The 12,291-nt window shown below is 53.7% G+C and overlaps 5 protein-coding genes across 5 annotated transcripts; 1 reads left to right on the top strand and 4 right to left on the bottom strand.

The window, feature by feature from the left end:
• Positions 1–288: 288 nt before the first annotated feature.
• Positions 289–2,438, bottom strand: BDP81DRAFT_51953 (uncharacterized protein). The gene has a single exon (XM_060595938.1). The coding sequence runs from the start codon at positions 2,354–2,356 to the stop codon at positions 434–436; it is 1,923 nt and encodes a 640-aa protein (XP_060443334.1). The 5' UTR covers positions 2,357–2,438; the 3' UTR covers positions 289–433.
• An 820-nt stretch (positions 2,439–3,258) lies between these two features.
• Positions 3,259–4,507, bottom strand: BDP81DRAFT_51902 (uncharacterized protein). The gene is made up of 2 exons (XM_060595937.1): positions 3,952–4,507; positions 3,259–3,876 (listed from the first exon to the last, which is right to left on the bottom strand). The coding sequence occupies exons 1-2, from the start codon at positions 4,406–4,408 to the stop codon at positions 3,668–3,670; spliced, it is 666 nt and encodes a 221-aa protein (XP_060443333.1). The 5' UTR covers positions 4,409–4,507; the 3' UTR covers positions 3,259–3,667.
• Positions 4,508–5,098: 591 nt separating this feature from the next.
• On the bottom strand, positions 5,099–5,862 carry BDP81DRAFT_323705 (ribosomal protein L34e; the record flags this gene model as incomplete). Its single annotated transcript, XM_060584818.1, has 3 exons — positions 5,099–5,287; positions 5,561–5,684; positions 5,825–5,862. The coding sequence occupies 3 exons, from the start codon at positions 5,860–5,862 to the stop codon at positions 5,099–5,101; spliced, it is 351 nt and encodes a 116-aa protein (XP_060443332.1).
• A 649-nt stretch (positions 5,863–6,511) lies between these two features.
• BDP81DRAFT_462514 (uncharacterized protein) lies at positions 6,512–7,000 on the bottom strand (the record flags this gene model as incomplete). Its single annotated transcript, XM_060593910.1, has 3 exons — positions 6,512–6,708; positions 6,763–6,826; positions 6,887–7,000. The coding sequence occupies 3 exons, from the start codon at positions 6,998–7,000 to the stop codon at positions 6,512–6,514; spliced, it is 375 nt and encodes a 124-aa protein (XP_060443331.1).
• Positions 7,001–8,319: 1,319 nt separating this feature from the next.
• BDP81DRAFT_324011 (uncharacterized protein) lies at positions 8,320–8,943 on the top strand (the record flags this gene model as incomplete). The annotated part of the gene is made up of 1 exon (XM_060584843.1): positions 8,320–8,943. One exon carries the CDS (start codon positions 8,320–8,322, stop codon positions 8,941–8,943), a length of 624 nt encoding a protein of 207 aa, XP_060443330.1.
• Between the last annotated feature and the right edge of the window lie 3,348 nt (positions 8,944–12,291).

Genomic DNA, 12,291 nt, shown 5'->3' with positions numbered 1-12,291 from the left:
CCAGACTCGGTGTGTGGATAGTTGTTGGGGTTTAAAGTGCGTTTAGAGAAAAGTCTAGAATCAAGGCAAGTAGGTAGCTTACTAGAGAACCTCTCTTCTGCGTCCTTGTTGCAGCCGGAAAAGAGCTCGATGTTTGTGTCACGCCTTCTAAGAGTCGCCTCCTACATTGATGTACGTCACCGAGGAACGAAGTGAAGTCAAACCGTTCCGTACTTTGCAAGTCACGGCCACCCAGGATTATCACTGCTTGGTACTTGAGAGGTGTTCTTTGGCATGGCCATGGAAACCCTCAGGGTATGGGAAACTTCATTATGCTGTCAACCGTGAGGCTGAATAAGTATATTTATCATTAATCAGTGACGCTGCCTGTTGAAACCCTTTCACTCCTCCTCCATATCCACGAAAACCTCATCTTCAAACAGCCCACGGAGGATCATGAACCGTTCTGCTGCTGTTCCACAGCCTCCTCCTCCTGCAGTCCCGAATACCGCAGATATAGCCGATCTCTGAAGTGCTGGTGGCGAATCCCGTTAGGCCTCGCCTCCTTGAACGTCTCAATCGCGTCCTTTACTGACATTCCGCATCGGTCGACTAGATAACACACAATAAAGTATCCGGTGCGGTTGAAGCCGTAGTGGCAGTGGACTCCAATGACCTGCGTCTGGCCGTCCACCTCTGCCCACTTCTCCTCCTCGGCCCGGGCCTTCTGCTGCTCTCGCAACTTATCCACGAGCGCAATGAAGTGAGCCACTTCGGAATCCTTGGGCGGAATCTTTGAGACTGTCGCAAACTTGTGATATCGCACGCCGCCCTTTTCCATGCTCCGCGGGTCGTACACCGGCTTGTCGTGACTTATGTCAATCACGTCCTTGATGATTCCTCCCCAGTTCTTGACAAACTCGGCAGGACAGTGCGTTTCATCTGCTTCTCGCAGAGTCTTCATCGCTCTGAAGACTGGTGGGCTGCCTGCTGGACCGATGGGGTGGGAAACCGGAACGACTCCCTTCCATTTGGCCAAGTTCTTCACATCCCACTTGCCTTCCCGCGAGAGATACTGCAGTTGCCATCCGAGAGACAGACGCCCAGTGACATGGTTGGCAAGGAAGTCGGAGATCAGACCAGCCAGAATTCTGACTGTAGCAGGCATGAAAAGAAGCGCATGGTTGGCAGGCGCAGGCATGATGATAGACCTGACGACCTTGGTAGGATGCCGGGGCTGAGGTGGGACGTTTGCGGGTGACTCTTGCGGTGTCGATGGATCTTCGAGAGCGTTGTCCGCGTCTTCGTTGAGCTTGCGATCTCGACAGAAGTCCTCGTCTCGAATATCATCTATACTCTCGGGCCCGTGGTCCGTTGGGTTCTTTGATGTGTTGACCGGTGCCACCGCGTCGACGATGGTTTCATGGCCGTCGTCTGACCCAGTCTCGGGCGATAGAGGCGCTTTGCCAGAGAGATACTCCTTGATCTTGTCCACCTCCTCAGGCTTCGTCAGCTTATCCTCCTTTCCGCCAACTAGGTAAACCGGCACGTCAACGCCGGCCCAAACGTCCTTGCCAGGGACGCCGCCTTTCGCAATTCCTTTCTCATAGTTCGGGAGTGATCCCCAGGCCATCCTGCGCCAGACGGGCGTCCGGCTTTGGTTGTTGAAGCGGTCTTGGAGTTTGCGGAGCTCGAGGTCAGCACCGGGGCCAACGAATCGACTGACGCTGGCACTTTGCGGGCCTCCCCACCGATCGTAGGCCCTCCATAAATCAAAGATCCAGCCGGGTACCCAAAGCAGCCTTTTGAACAGCGTCGTCTTGTCTTCCGTGGGCGGGCCGGCTACGGGACAGATGGCGACCAATCCAACGACGTACTTACGAAGGTCCGTCTTGTGCGGCGCATTGCGACTCGCCAGCTGTGCGCACATGGTAGTTCCCATGCTATGGCCAATTAGTACGACGCTGCGGTCGGGCTCCTTCTGACGATACTCATCAATGATGACCTCCAACAGCTCGCACAGTGCTTCCGGGGTATAGGCATCCCATGCCTGCTGGGTGAACTCGGAACGACCACAACCGGGCAAGTCGATGGCCAGACATGATGAAATGTGGACCAGGCTCGTCAACAGCGGGTGAAACTGAGCGACTGATCCTCCCAGACCGTGGATACAGACAAGCAGGGGAAGTGGTGGGTTGGGCAGCTGGTCAGCTTGGAGGTGTCGTTTGTAGAACGTCCTGATGCCAGAATAGGTATAGCGCGCCGTAGTGTATGAGCGACTCTCCGAGTTCTCCTTCAGCAAGGTCGGATCGGTAGCTCCAGGGTCATGAGGGTTGGCGAAGCTCAGCCAGCCGGCGCCCTGTTGTTGATCCGACATATTGACCACGGAAGGATGGTTCTGATATGCCGGGATTCGAGCGCGTACTAGGTAGCAGTACCGCCAGTATTGTATAGTGAATGTGATAAATTCAAGTTAAACAACGTGACGTGTGATTAATGATGGAAACCGGATAATGCGCGGGTATCTCTGAACGTAGTGCGCTATAAGAAAATGCCAGGTCGTTTTTTGTTGGTCGGGACGCGAGAGCGTTGATCTCTGAATACGCCGTGTTCGAACAGAATAACAAGAAAGAAAGAAAGAGCGACAAGATTAGCGGCGACGTGGTCGGTGACACTGGGCAGGAATGTCAGTTTGAGGCGGGAAAGCGGTCCTCTCGTTGACTTTGGGTCTGTCGCACCTGGTGCTGCTGGGCGCGAGGCCCAGAAGCACTGCAGGAGAAACAAAAGCGGATGCTTCTTTTGGTTTTGTTTCCGCCTTCTCAAATTGTGAGGGACACACGCGGCGGGGCAGGTATCGTCGTGAGAAGGTCGACTGAACAAGAGGCAGGCGAAAACGTGGTCGGAACAGGCCGTTCGTAAGGCAAGATCTGTCACTGGGGTTCGAATCGGAGTTGAGTGAGTAAGAGCGGGAAGAGATAAGGTGTGAGTGAGAGACACGCGCTGGTGAGTGAGCGATGAGCCGCCTCGATAGGTGGACAGTTAAGGTGGGACAGGCCGCAGCGCAGGTGCATTCGGCGGGCACGGCAAACCTTTGCCTTTTTGGCAATTTTATGTCACTGCTCATTTTCAGCCAACAGTTCGTCATCTCTCCTCCACCTGGGCACGGGAAAACACTGTCATTGGTCTCTTGCATCTAGATTTTTCTGGCCAATTGTATTGGCATGTTGATCCTGGATTGTCCAGGGTCCACGGTGCTGCAAGGCTGATTACGTATCAGATGAAGTTGAATTCTGGGTATTGTACATTGTGTTTAGGTAACTAATATTCTATGTATTACAAGTCATCCTCTGCTGGCGAAAGCTTTTAATGTTGGTTGCGGAGTGTTTCCGAATCAGCATTGAAGGGTTGTGATAGTACAGCTCTGGCAGTCACAGCCAAGAGGTGGGACTTTTGGCGGGGCCAAAAGAAAATGCAGATGGACTCCCTGGTGGAATCAATCGAGAGTTTGCCTTGGGCGAGAGGAGCCTGACACCTCTGTCATACCCCGTTGCGTCCCATGGATCGCCGTGAAACTGCAGTGCAATTGACTGTAATCCGGGTGGCATACGTGTGTCTCTCTCTAGATAGCCAGCCCAAATTCGACTCATCATGACTCGAATTGAAGGTTTCCCGGTCCGCCGCCTGCGCTTCATACAGCTCCCTTACCCTCCTTCCATCCGATGGGAATCATCGCGCCCGCAACAACATCGACGCCTCTCTCTGTAGCAAGAAGGTTGAACTGGGAGGCGGCGTTTCTTGTGTCCAGCACCTCGACGCGGATGCCAAGCGAGCTGAGGTGCTTCCTCGTCGACGGGCTAAGGGGTACGATCTTGGGACCAACACCGATGATGAGAAGATCTGTAAAGAGCAATCATTAGTAAACTGGCTACCCTGGAATTTAGAAGAAGAGAGTAGAGCGTGGGAGATGCGCACCAGGTCTCGGCCAGACCAGATCCAGGAGCCCGAATGCTTCCGCGGGCAGCTCGAACTGGCCCTTGGCATTGATCAAATTCTTGGATCCTTTCGCCTCCCAGGGCCTCCACTCGAATGCCTCGCCGCCGATGAGTAGTGCCGCATCGCCGTCCATGATCTTGACACCGCTGTTCAGGTGGAAGCCATCCCATACGCAGGCGTCGATTGAGGTTGAGGGGATGGGCGTGTTGGCTAGCACGTCCATCTCGCTGAAGTCGGTCGCCCCCTGGTAATCCTTGGGTTTCTCATTTTTTGATCTGAAGGGAGTCGTGTGGAATTGACTGCGCATGCATAATGGCTGGGCGGCAGCGGCAGAAGGTCGTAGTGATGTCGGCGAAGCTCGAGGGATGGATCGGGAGACGGTGCGCTGGGTGCGCGCGTATGCGCGGAGAGCGCGGGTTGTCGCGGAGGTGTTCATCGGTTCGCTTGCGTGCTTCGCTTGAAGGGAAGAAGTTGGGCAATTCGATTGCTACGGTCAATTTTTACTCATGCAAGGTTGTTTGGTCGTGGTGTGGTTGTGTTTGGAAGAGCTAGGAAGCTGGGACTTTTTTTCCGGTAGTGATGCCTCAGCATCTTGAACGTCATGATTACTAGGTTAAGGTAGGTGAGATGCTGGGCTAACGAACAACGTTGACGAGGGAAACACGAGACGGGCGCCACCATGATGGATAGCCACCAATTATTACTTGCGTTGGACATGGACGTGGATTTTGCGATTCAGACATAGTTGTCATCCGTAAAGGCGGGAAAAGTTCAATTTCGCTGTCATAATCCAGATCTCGGGAGTAAACCACTTTTTTTGGGCGCCACGACCAGACACCGCGGGGTTGTCGTCCGTCACAGAAAAACGAACGGGAATCCCACATGACCAATAAGAATTGTGTTGTTGTTGAAGGGCTCGATTTCCGTTTTCATTCAGGTATCGAGGCCTAACAGTGCCCTAACGACAGCGTCGGCAAGAAGAACCGTTTCAATCCGCCTCGTGGCCCGACGATCCTTTGTATCATGCTGTTTTTGCCCTAATGAACACCGAAGCAATGAACCAACCCCTTATTCCCCATTCCTGCCAGTGTTGTGTTTGACGTGACCAAGAAGAGATGCGTCGGGTTTATTTCTTCTTCTCGCTCTGGCTCTGCTCCTTGAGAACCTTCTTGACGATCTTCTGCTCCTCAATGAGGAAGGCACGAACGATACGGTCACGGACGCAGTTACCGCATCTCGAGCCACCGTACGCGCGCTGGACGGTCTTCTTGGGCTTGGAGATCTGGGAGTACTCGCGGGGGCGGAGGGCGGGGACCTATGGCGGTCATGTTAGCATGCCGTCTGCTTGACTCTGGTACAGTCGAAGTCGAAGTCGAAGTCGAAAGTTCATCGTTGCCATCTGAGAGCGCCGGTTCCTCTAGTCATGCATCCTCGTTCCCAACCAGCTTCAATGTGACCTCCGAGACAAGATGCGCCTCTCTCCAAGGACATCTATGACCATGACCGAATAGCATTCCCATAGTTCCGTACTCTCTCAGATGGCTTCTCGGATCGTTCGTTTCGGCTTCGTTGGTGGGTTCGAACTTACGCCAGGGAGCTTGACACCGCAGTCACCGCACTTGGGGGCAGTACCGCGCTTCTTGATGTGAAGGATTCTCAGCTCACCACCCGGGGTCTTGACGATGCGGGTGAGGTTGGAGGAGGTGTTGTAGCTGCACACGGAAATTTTCCCAGGTCAGCCTCTTTTTCCCAGTCTATCCACCAAGTACAATTTTCGCGATCGCGGGGAAAGAAGAATGTCGTTCGGTCGTTGACTTGATCGTATGCGATATCTCTAGGAAGATTCACTCACCCGTTACGGCGGCGGTACTGGACACGGTTTCCGGCCATTGTGACTGATTTGCTGCGGGCTGCGGGTTGGTTAGTTGAGAGTCGAGGATCGCGAGCGGATTTTCGTGCTTTCTCGAAATTTTGTGTGGGTGGAAAGATGAGATAGAGCCCGCTTAGGCGACCAATGAGGTGGGGGCGGTGGATGTCAAGCCACATGTGGCTAATGCCAGCTGGAAAGCCCCGGACTGAGCCCAGCTCACGTGCCAGACACGCTAACAATTTTTTGGATAAGAAATCGTTGACAGTCACTGTAGACGGCCAATTGGATGGAAGGGTGGAATGCGACCCGCTGCCCGCCAGCTGAAGGTGCCATACGGCAGAAACCCAGATATTTCATGAGCTCGACGAGTCCGATAGCCAGCCTAACTCTAGCCAGCCACGTCTCCGGATCTCTGCTTCGAAGGTAGGGGCTAGCATCCTGTCATCGAGTTTCGATTTGGACTGGTGTTCCAATTGCACCTTCTCCGTCATTTTCTTGAATATATCCTTTGGCTTTTTGAAACGGGGTTTCTAACCCCATGCCCCAAGGCATCTGCTCATGTATGCACCACTAAGCCATGATGTACCCAAAAACAAAACCCCCTTTTCCGCGTAACAGTCGCCATAACGCCATGAGTACTGAAATATCCGCCCAAAATCAAAGAGAGTTCTAGGAGTCTGTCGTTGTCCAGTCAGGATGGTCTGTCGTTCGCCATGCCTTTATACCATTAGGCTCCTCTTGCCGACGTTGTGTGGCATGTTCCATGATGTTCGTTATCTTTTCGCTCTTCCTTAGGTCCTGAAAGTCTTGCACTTCCTTCTTAGCCGCAGCGACCGACTCCATGTACGCTTGGAAGGTAATTTGGGCTGGATAGCAGGAAATCAGTGAACGAAACATGTTATGACAGGCTTCAGACGTACGGCTTGGCTGTTTGACGGACAAAGGTTCCATCATTCGTGGTATCGTCGTTCGCAAACCGCGAAGCTTTGCAAAAGTTCAGTGTCGTGATTTGAGGTATCAGTCTGCGCCATGAGGACAACAAACCTTGACATGTAAGAGCTTGAGCTCGTTCAGAGCCTGTTCCAGACGTTCCTCATCCCACGCCTCGGAGCCTGGAACACCAGGCTCACTCTTGATAGATGGGCCGTTGTTTGCCATGGTAGTGCAAGTTGGTCGGGGGACGCACAGGGGTCTATCAGACCATGGCGCAGGAGAAGGAAAGGAAGGAAGGGTCAAATCGGCCGGTAGACCAGCGAGCAGGCGGTGTGGTATGTTTGGGTCGGGTTTCGAAAATCGAGAGTCGAAGGTCGAGTTGACGGACCGAGGCGTTTCCACGACCAGACCGGCGAGGTTGGATGGATGAATGCCGAGCGAGGGCTTGAGGCGCAACGCGCAATCACAGCCGGAAGAAGGTCCAAGAAAGGCAAATGCTGGGTCCTTGTTTGCGAACACTTCAAATGACACAGTCCACAAGGCAAACGTGCCACTCACACTGTCATGCGCGCTGCTACTTGGGGTCCAAAAAGGAGTACGAGAGACAAGCCGGAGATACTGTGTGTATTGATTGGGGTGATGTCTTCAACGTCTGGTACGCGGCGCAGGTGCAGCACATCCATGAAAGCATGGGCCAGGGCCAGAATCGGGTCCCAGCAGACTTTCCCAGCAGCGCGTCAAGGTGGTTGGTGCGTTATTCCCTGGAGTACCTTTCTCCACTAGGTATTCCCGCCGGGTCAGTACATCTCGCCTACCTATCACGGTGTTGCTGGTGCAAGGCACCCAGGACACCTTGCCAGGCGTGCCAGGTTCCTTACCACTTCCCGACCTTCACTCTACCCGGCCGATGATTGGTCACGTGAACATGTATGTCGAGTCCGAGGCGGAAGGTGCAGCTTGCTTTCCGGCCAGGCAATCAACCTCTGGAAGAAAAGAGAAAAGAAGCGGAATACATAAAAGCGCATGTCCTTGACCTCCAGTCATTCTCATTCCCCCACATGATCCATCACCATCAATCAACCCAGCAAGAAAAAAGATTGTGCATTGCCATAACAGCATCCCTCACACTTCTACCAGATACTCAATACAAACGCTGGACAGGTACGTGCAACGCGAACGCCAAGCCCTGGACGCTAGGCTTGCAGCTGGATCCTGGATGCTGACCCTCGCTAAAAAGGTTAGCCGGAGAGCGGATTAACTGCCAACCTAGTTCAGACCGTGCGGATTGGAATTCTCTGACTCCAACCTCTCCGTGTTTCCTGCCGTTTCGTCACCAGATACTAGCAGTAGCCCTTCTGAGGAGAGCCCTTCACCCAAAAGACGTATTATCGCCAACAAAAAGCTGTCGCACTATCCTCATCTTCATTTCTCCGCCCCTCCATTTCGATTTCTCGACGCGTCCGTCGCTCCCCCGGATCCGTCAACCACCGATTCCATTCCCCCACTTACCCTTCACAACCGCCAAGCTGGACTCCTCCGTCGTCATGTCGAATGCGCCTCCGCCTGCGCTCTTACCACCGCCTGAGGGCATCTTCCGGACCTTCGAAGACCTTTTGACATCGGTCCAGCGCGTCGCAAAAGACCAGGGATATGGAGTTGTCAAGCTGCGCGCCTCCAATTACCGCGATGGCAAGCCTACCCGCTACGACTTGGTTTGCGACCGCGGCGGCGTCAAGTACAGCAGCACCGCTAAGAAGCGCAACCCATCGACGCGCAAGGTCGACTGCCCATGGCGCGCAAAGGCCGTTTGTGAGGTCCAGCTCGGAAACCAGTGGCGTTTTGCTGTTCAGGAAGGCAGTCACAACCACGAGCCTCGCATCGCGACCGCCCCTCCCGGCCAGGAAAACACCCCCCTCGCCCAATCGATCCGCTCCTTCACCAACAAGATTGATCGCCTCAACCACGACATGAACCAAGGCTTCGTTCGCATCGAGCAAGCTCTTGACACGATGAACAAGCGCCTAGAGAATCTTGAGAATCGTGCGGGAGGGTACGAGCCTCGTTTCCAGAATATGGAGTCGCGGTTGCAAGGCATGGAGGCCCGTGGAAGCATGGAGCTGCCCATGGACGATGTCGACGCTCGACTCCTATCATCTTCGGTTATGTAGGAGAATGACCCGGTTGACGAGTCGGGCTTCACGGCCTCGAATGGATCCGAGGACTATGTATGGGCGTCTAATGACTGACCACGCCTCGGCACCACAAAAAGCCCTGGTCACTGGCGTCCGCCCTCAACATGCGAAGGATCAGGAAAAGGGTAACGAGCCGATAACTGCAAGAGACTCGCTTCTCGCAGAGAGTGGTTATGGTTAAGGAGATGAGCCAGGGTAGAATTGGCAGGACAAATCATGTTATCAGGGCGTTGGACGGCGGCCAGGGCGTTTCGGACACATTCATCCTCATTTTGCCATGTTTCTAGTGCGAAGGGGCGGCATTGGTCGCAGGTTTGGAAGTCAGGCTCTCAGAGGGTGCCTTTCTTCCTGAAAACTGTGCGATATTACGGGAGGGCGGCTTTTTTGTTTTGCGGTTCAGGCACGTTTGGCGGACATCAAGGTCCAAAACTTATAGTGAGCAGTGCCCTTTTGGGTTCGTCATAGGATCATCGCATTTCAGCGTTACCTTGCACACACGGCTCCAGTTGGAGTGTTATTCGGGATATCAAGGTTCCAGTTCGTGATCATTGCTCTTTCCCATCCTCATTGTATCCGGGTCCGCCTTCCTCGTAGCAGAGCGACATACCGAAGGATGACGTAACAGGAGCAGGCATTGAACACCTTCTCGGACTCTGCCCTTTAGTCAATGCCTCGCAAAACTGACTTCATTTGCATTTTTTTGCCTCGACAATCATGTGTACTTTGTTCAGTCTTCCGCCAAATTTCCTCCCAGAATCTAGAACCCGCATCTCGACGACTTACACGAGCTGCCTCACCCCGGAATGGAGACGAGTCCGCGGACACAGTATCAACTCCCACATCGGAATCCAACTTCGCACGTCCGCAACGCACACACTGTGAGGCCAGATCCCACACACACCCATGACAAGCTCCGGTTGGTTTCCTCTCTCGGTGCAAGCAAACAATGTTCCTAATCAAGACATGCGCGCCGGCCGGCAGAAAACGCCACCAGATTCGTTTTGTAATCCATGGCCCTCAAGGCAGCGTTATGAAGTTACGGACCGCGGAGCCCTCTCCGCCCACTCCCAGTCTCCGCTCCCCGCGCTCTTCGGCTTGCTCCTAGAATCCTGACGATTCCTCACGAGAAGACCCCATGTCGTTGCTCGGGCCAAACTGCTCTGGCTGGATCAACGTACATATTACGAGTCTCCGACTTTGGGACATTCTTCTTCTGGACGCAAAATGCTTCGACGCATTACGTTGGCAAGCCGGGGATTGGCATGCCTGTTGGCTACCTTGGCTAACGTTCATCCGAAAATGCTGCAAGCAGATTTGTTCAGTGCAGCGGCCACCACCACCCACCTTTCTTCCGTTGAAATCGATCGGGGCGCTCACTGGCACATGCATCTCACATGCTAAGCAGCCTGATAGCTTTGGCGATACCGCCTTACTTGCCGTCAGATTGCATCCTGTCGCCAAGGCTCATTGTCATTTCCTCCAGGCTTAGCCCAACCGGTCAAGACGCACAGTCCATCTATGGAACCTCCCAACGAAAGGGCTTCTATCCCAGGGGACGGTCGGCAACGGCTTTGTTTGTCGACTAAAGATACTATACGGACACACATGGATTCCTACCCGATCCTTCCATGCCTGTTCCCTTGGCATAGTGCGTCCATAGCCTCGGGTTTAGGGGGAACGAGGTTGGGTCACACAAGAACAGCCACTGATCTCTAATACCTTGCCTATCCGTAACGCTTTCAACTGCAGCATCTATCGGAGCAACTTTCACGATCGCGGTCTAGGCATATGCCGCATTTCCTCCTCGTCGACAGGGGTCATCTCGGACTCTGCATACCTGTTCAAGTAGCTGACGGAGCTTCAAACAAGAGATTTTCCGGCAGGCAGGGTCTTCATTACGAAAGGGTGTTCGTGTTCCATTTTGACAACGGGTTTGCAAGCCACTCGCCATTGTCCCCGAAAGCCAGCCGGGTTGGATGAACCACATACAGGCATAGGTAGGCCGTACGTGGACAATGCACCTCGGTTGGCTGCGAATGATAGGATTCGACGACACGTCGATTCCCGCCCATTGTCGATAACAACGGCCGTAAGGTCAGCCAAAGAACGCGGAGTTGCTGAAATCGCCCACCATCGACAGAGTTAAATTGCATGGCGAGGCGACGTTCAATGCAGTGCTCCGTCCGCAACATGGAGAAAACTCCGGAAATCCTTGGAATTGAGACTCGGTAAAGAATGCCACCGTCCGAAGGTTTAGATTTTCTTGCTCAACCGCTTACCTGCAGTGCACTTCATCACATCATCACGCCTACCTGGCATACGGCCGAAGGAAAGAGGCTCTGCACCAAGGCTATATCATACAATTCTGGTCCTTGCTTTGTCAATGCAGCGAAGATCCGGAAACAATGGTAACCATGGATCGTGTACCCAGGGTGCCAGGGAACCCACAACTAACGGTCTTGTCTCTTCTCTCCCTCGCCCAACTCTCCACCAACAGCAGCCATCGGCGTGGCCCTAGCCACCTTCGCATCTCGCATTCGGCTAGCACGATTGACAAACAAACATACTACGTACACAACGACCCCCCCAGGTTGATGGCAGGGGTAAAGCCAAAAGAGCAAGAGCGGCTGGTCCACAAGCACGGTTCATCACATTTGCTGCGCCAATAATAAATCACATCACATATCCAAACCTTCATGGTTAGGCGAAAGCGGCCGCCTCCGCGCACTTTCTGTCGTCTCGCGGTGTTTTTGCGGCTAGCTGCAAAGTTTTCAAAGACTCCTTGATGTCACAGAACGAGCGAGCCAACCGCCAAAAATACGACCCCTCCAATCACCTCCGGTGGCTGGATGCACACAGCTCAGGTGAGGGAAGGGAAATCAAGAGACAGCATCACTCATGTAATCTACCTACCGCAAAAGATCGGAGGGCGGCGGTAGGAATCAGGCCACCCGTCTTTGTTCATTCGGCCTGACAGGGCTGAACTCGACCCCGGGTCATGCACCCGAAGAGTCTGATGCAGGGCAGTGGCCATTTTTGGAGTTGACAAGTCTTCCACGGAACGTGATCGCGCCCTCATGCATTCACCGTCGAGTTTGAGCCACGTCGGGGCCATGGCTCACGGCGTGTATGGATGTTCCCGTGCTTGGGCCCCGGGGACCTGCTGAGGGTCCTCTCAACTACGCACGTTGCGCCGAGCAAACAATCGACTTTGATGTCTTGGTTGATGTGATATGTATACATTGCTCTATAGCTGCGCGTTTGTTGCTATGATTAGATTGTGTTCTAGCGAATGGGGACCATCAGCCCCGATGCTCAAAAATC

Source organism: Colletotrichum phormii (assembly GCF_030913505.1).
Source record: "Colletotrichum phormii strain CBS 102054 chromosome Unknown BDP81scaffold_14, whole genome shotgun sequence".
NCBI classification, from domain to species: domain Eukaryota; kingdom Fungi; phylum Ascomycota; class Sordariomycetes; order Glomerellales; family Glomerellaceae; genus Colletotrichum; species Colletotrichum phormii.
This window is presented reverse-complemented; position numbering and strand designations above follow the sequence as displayed.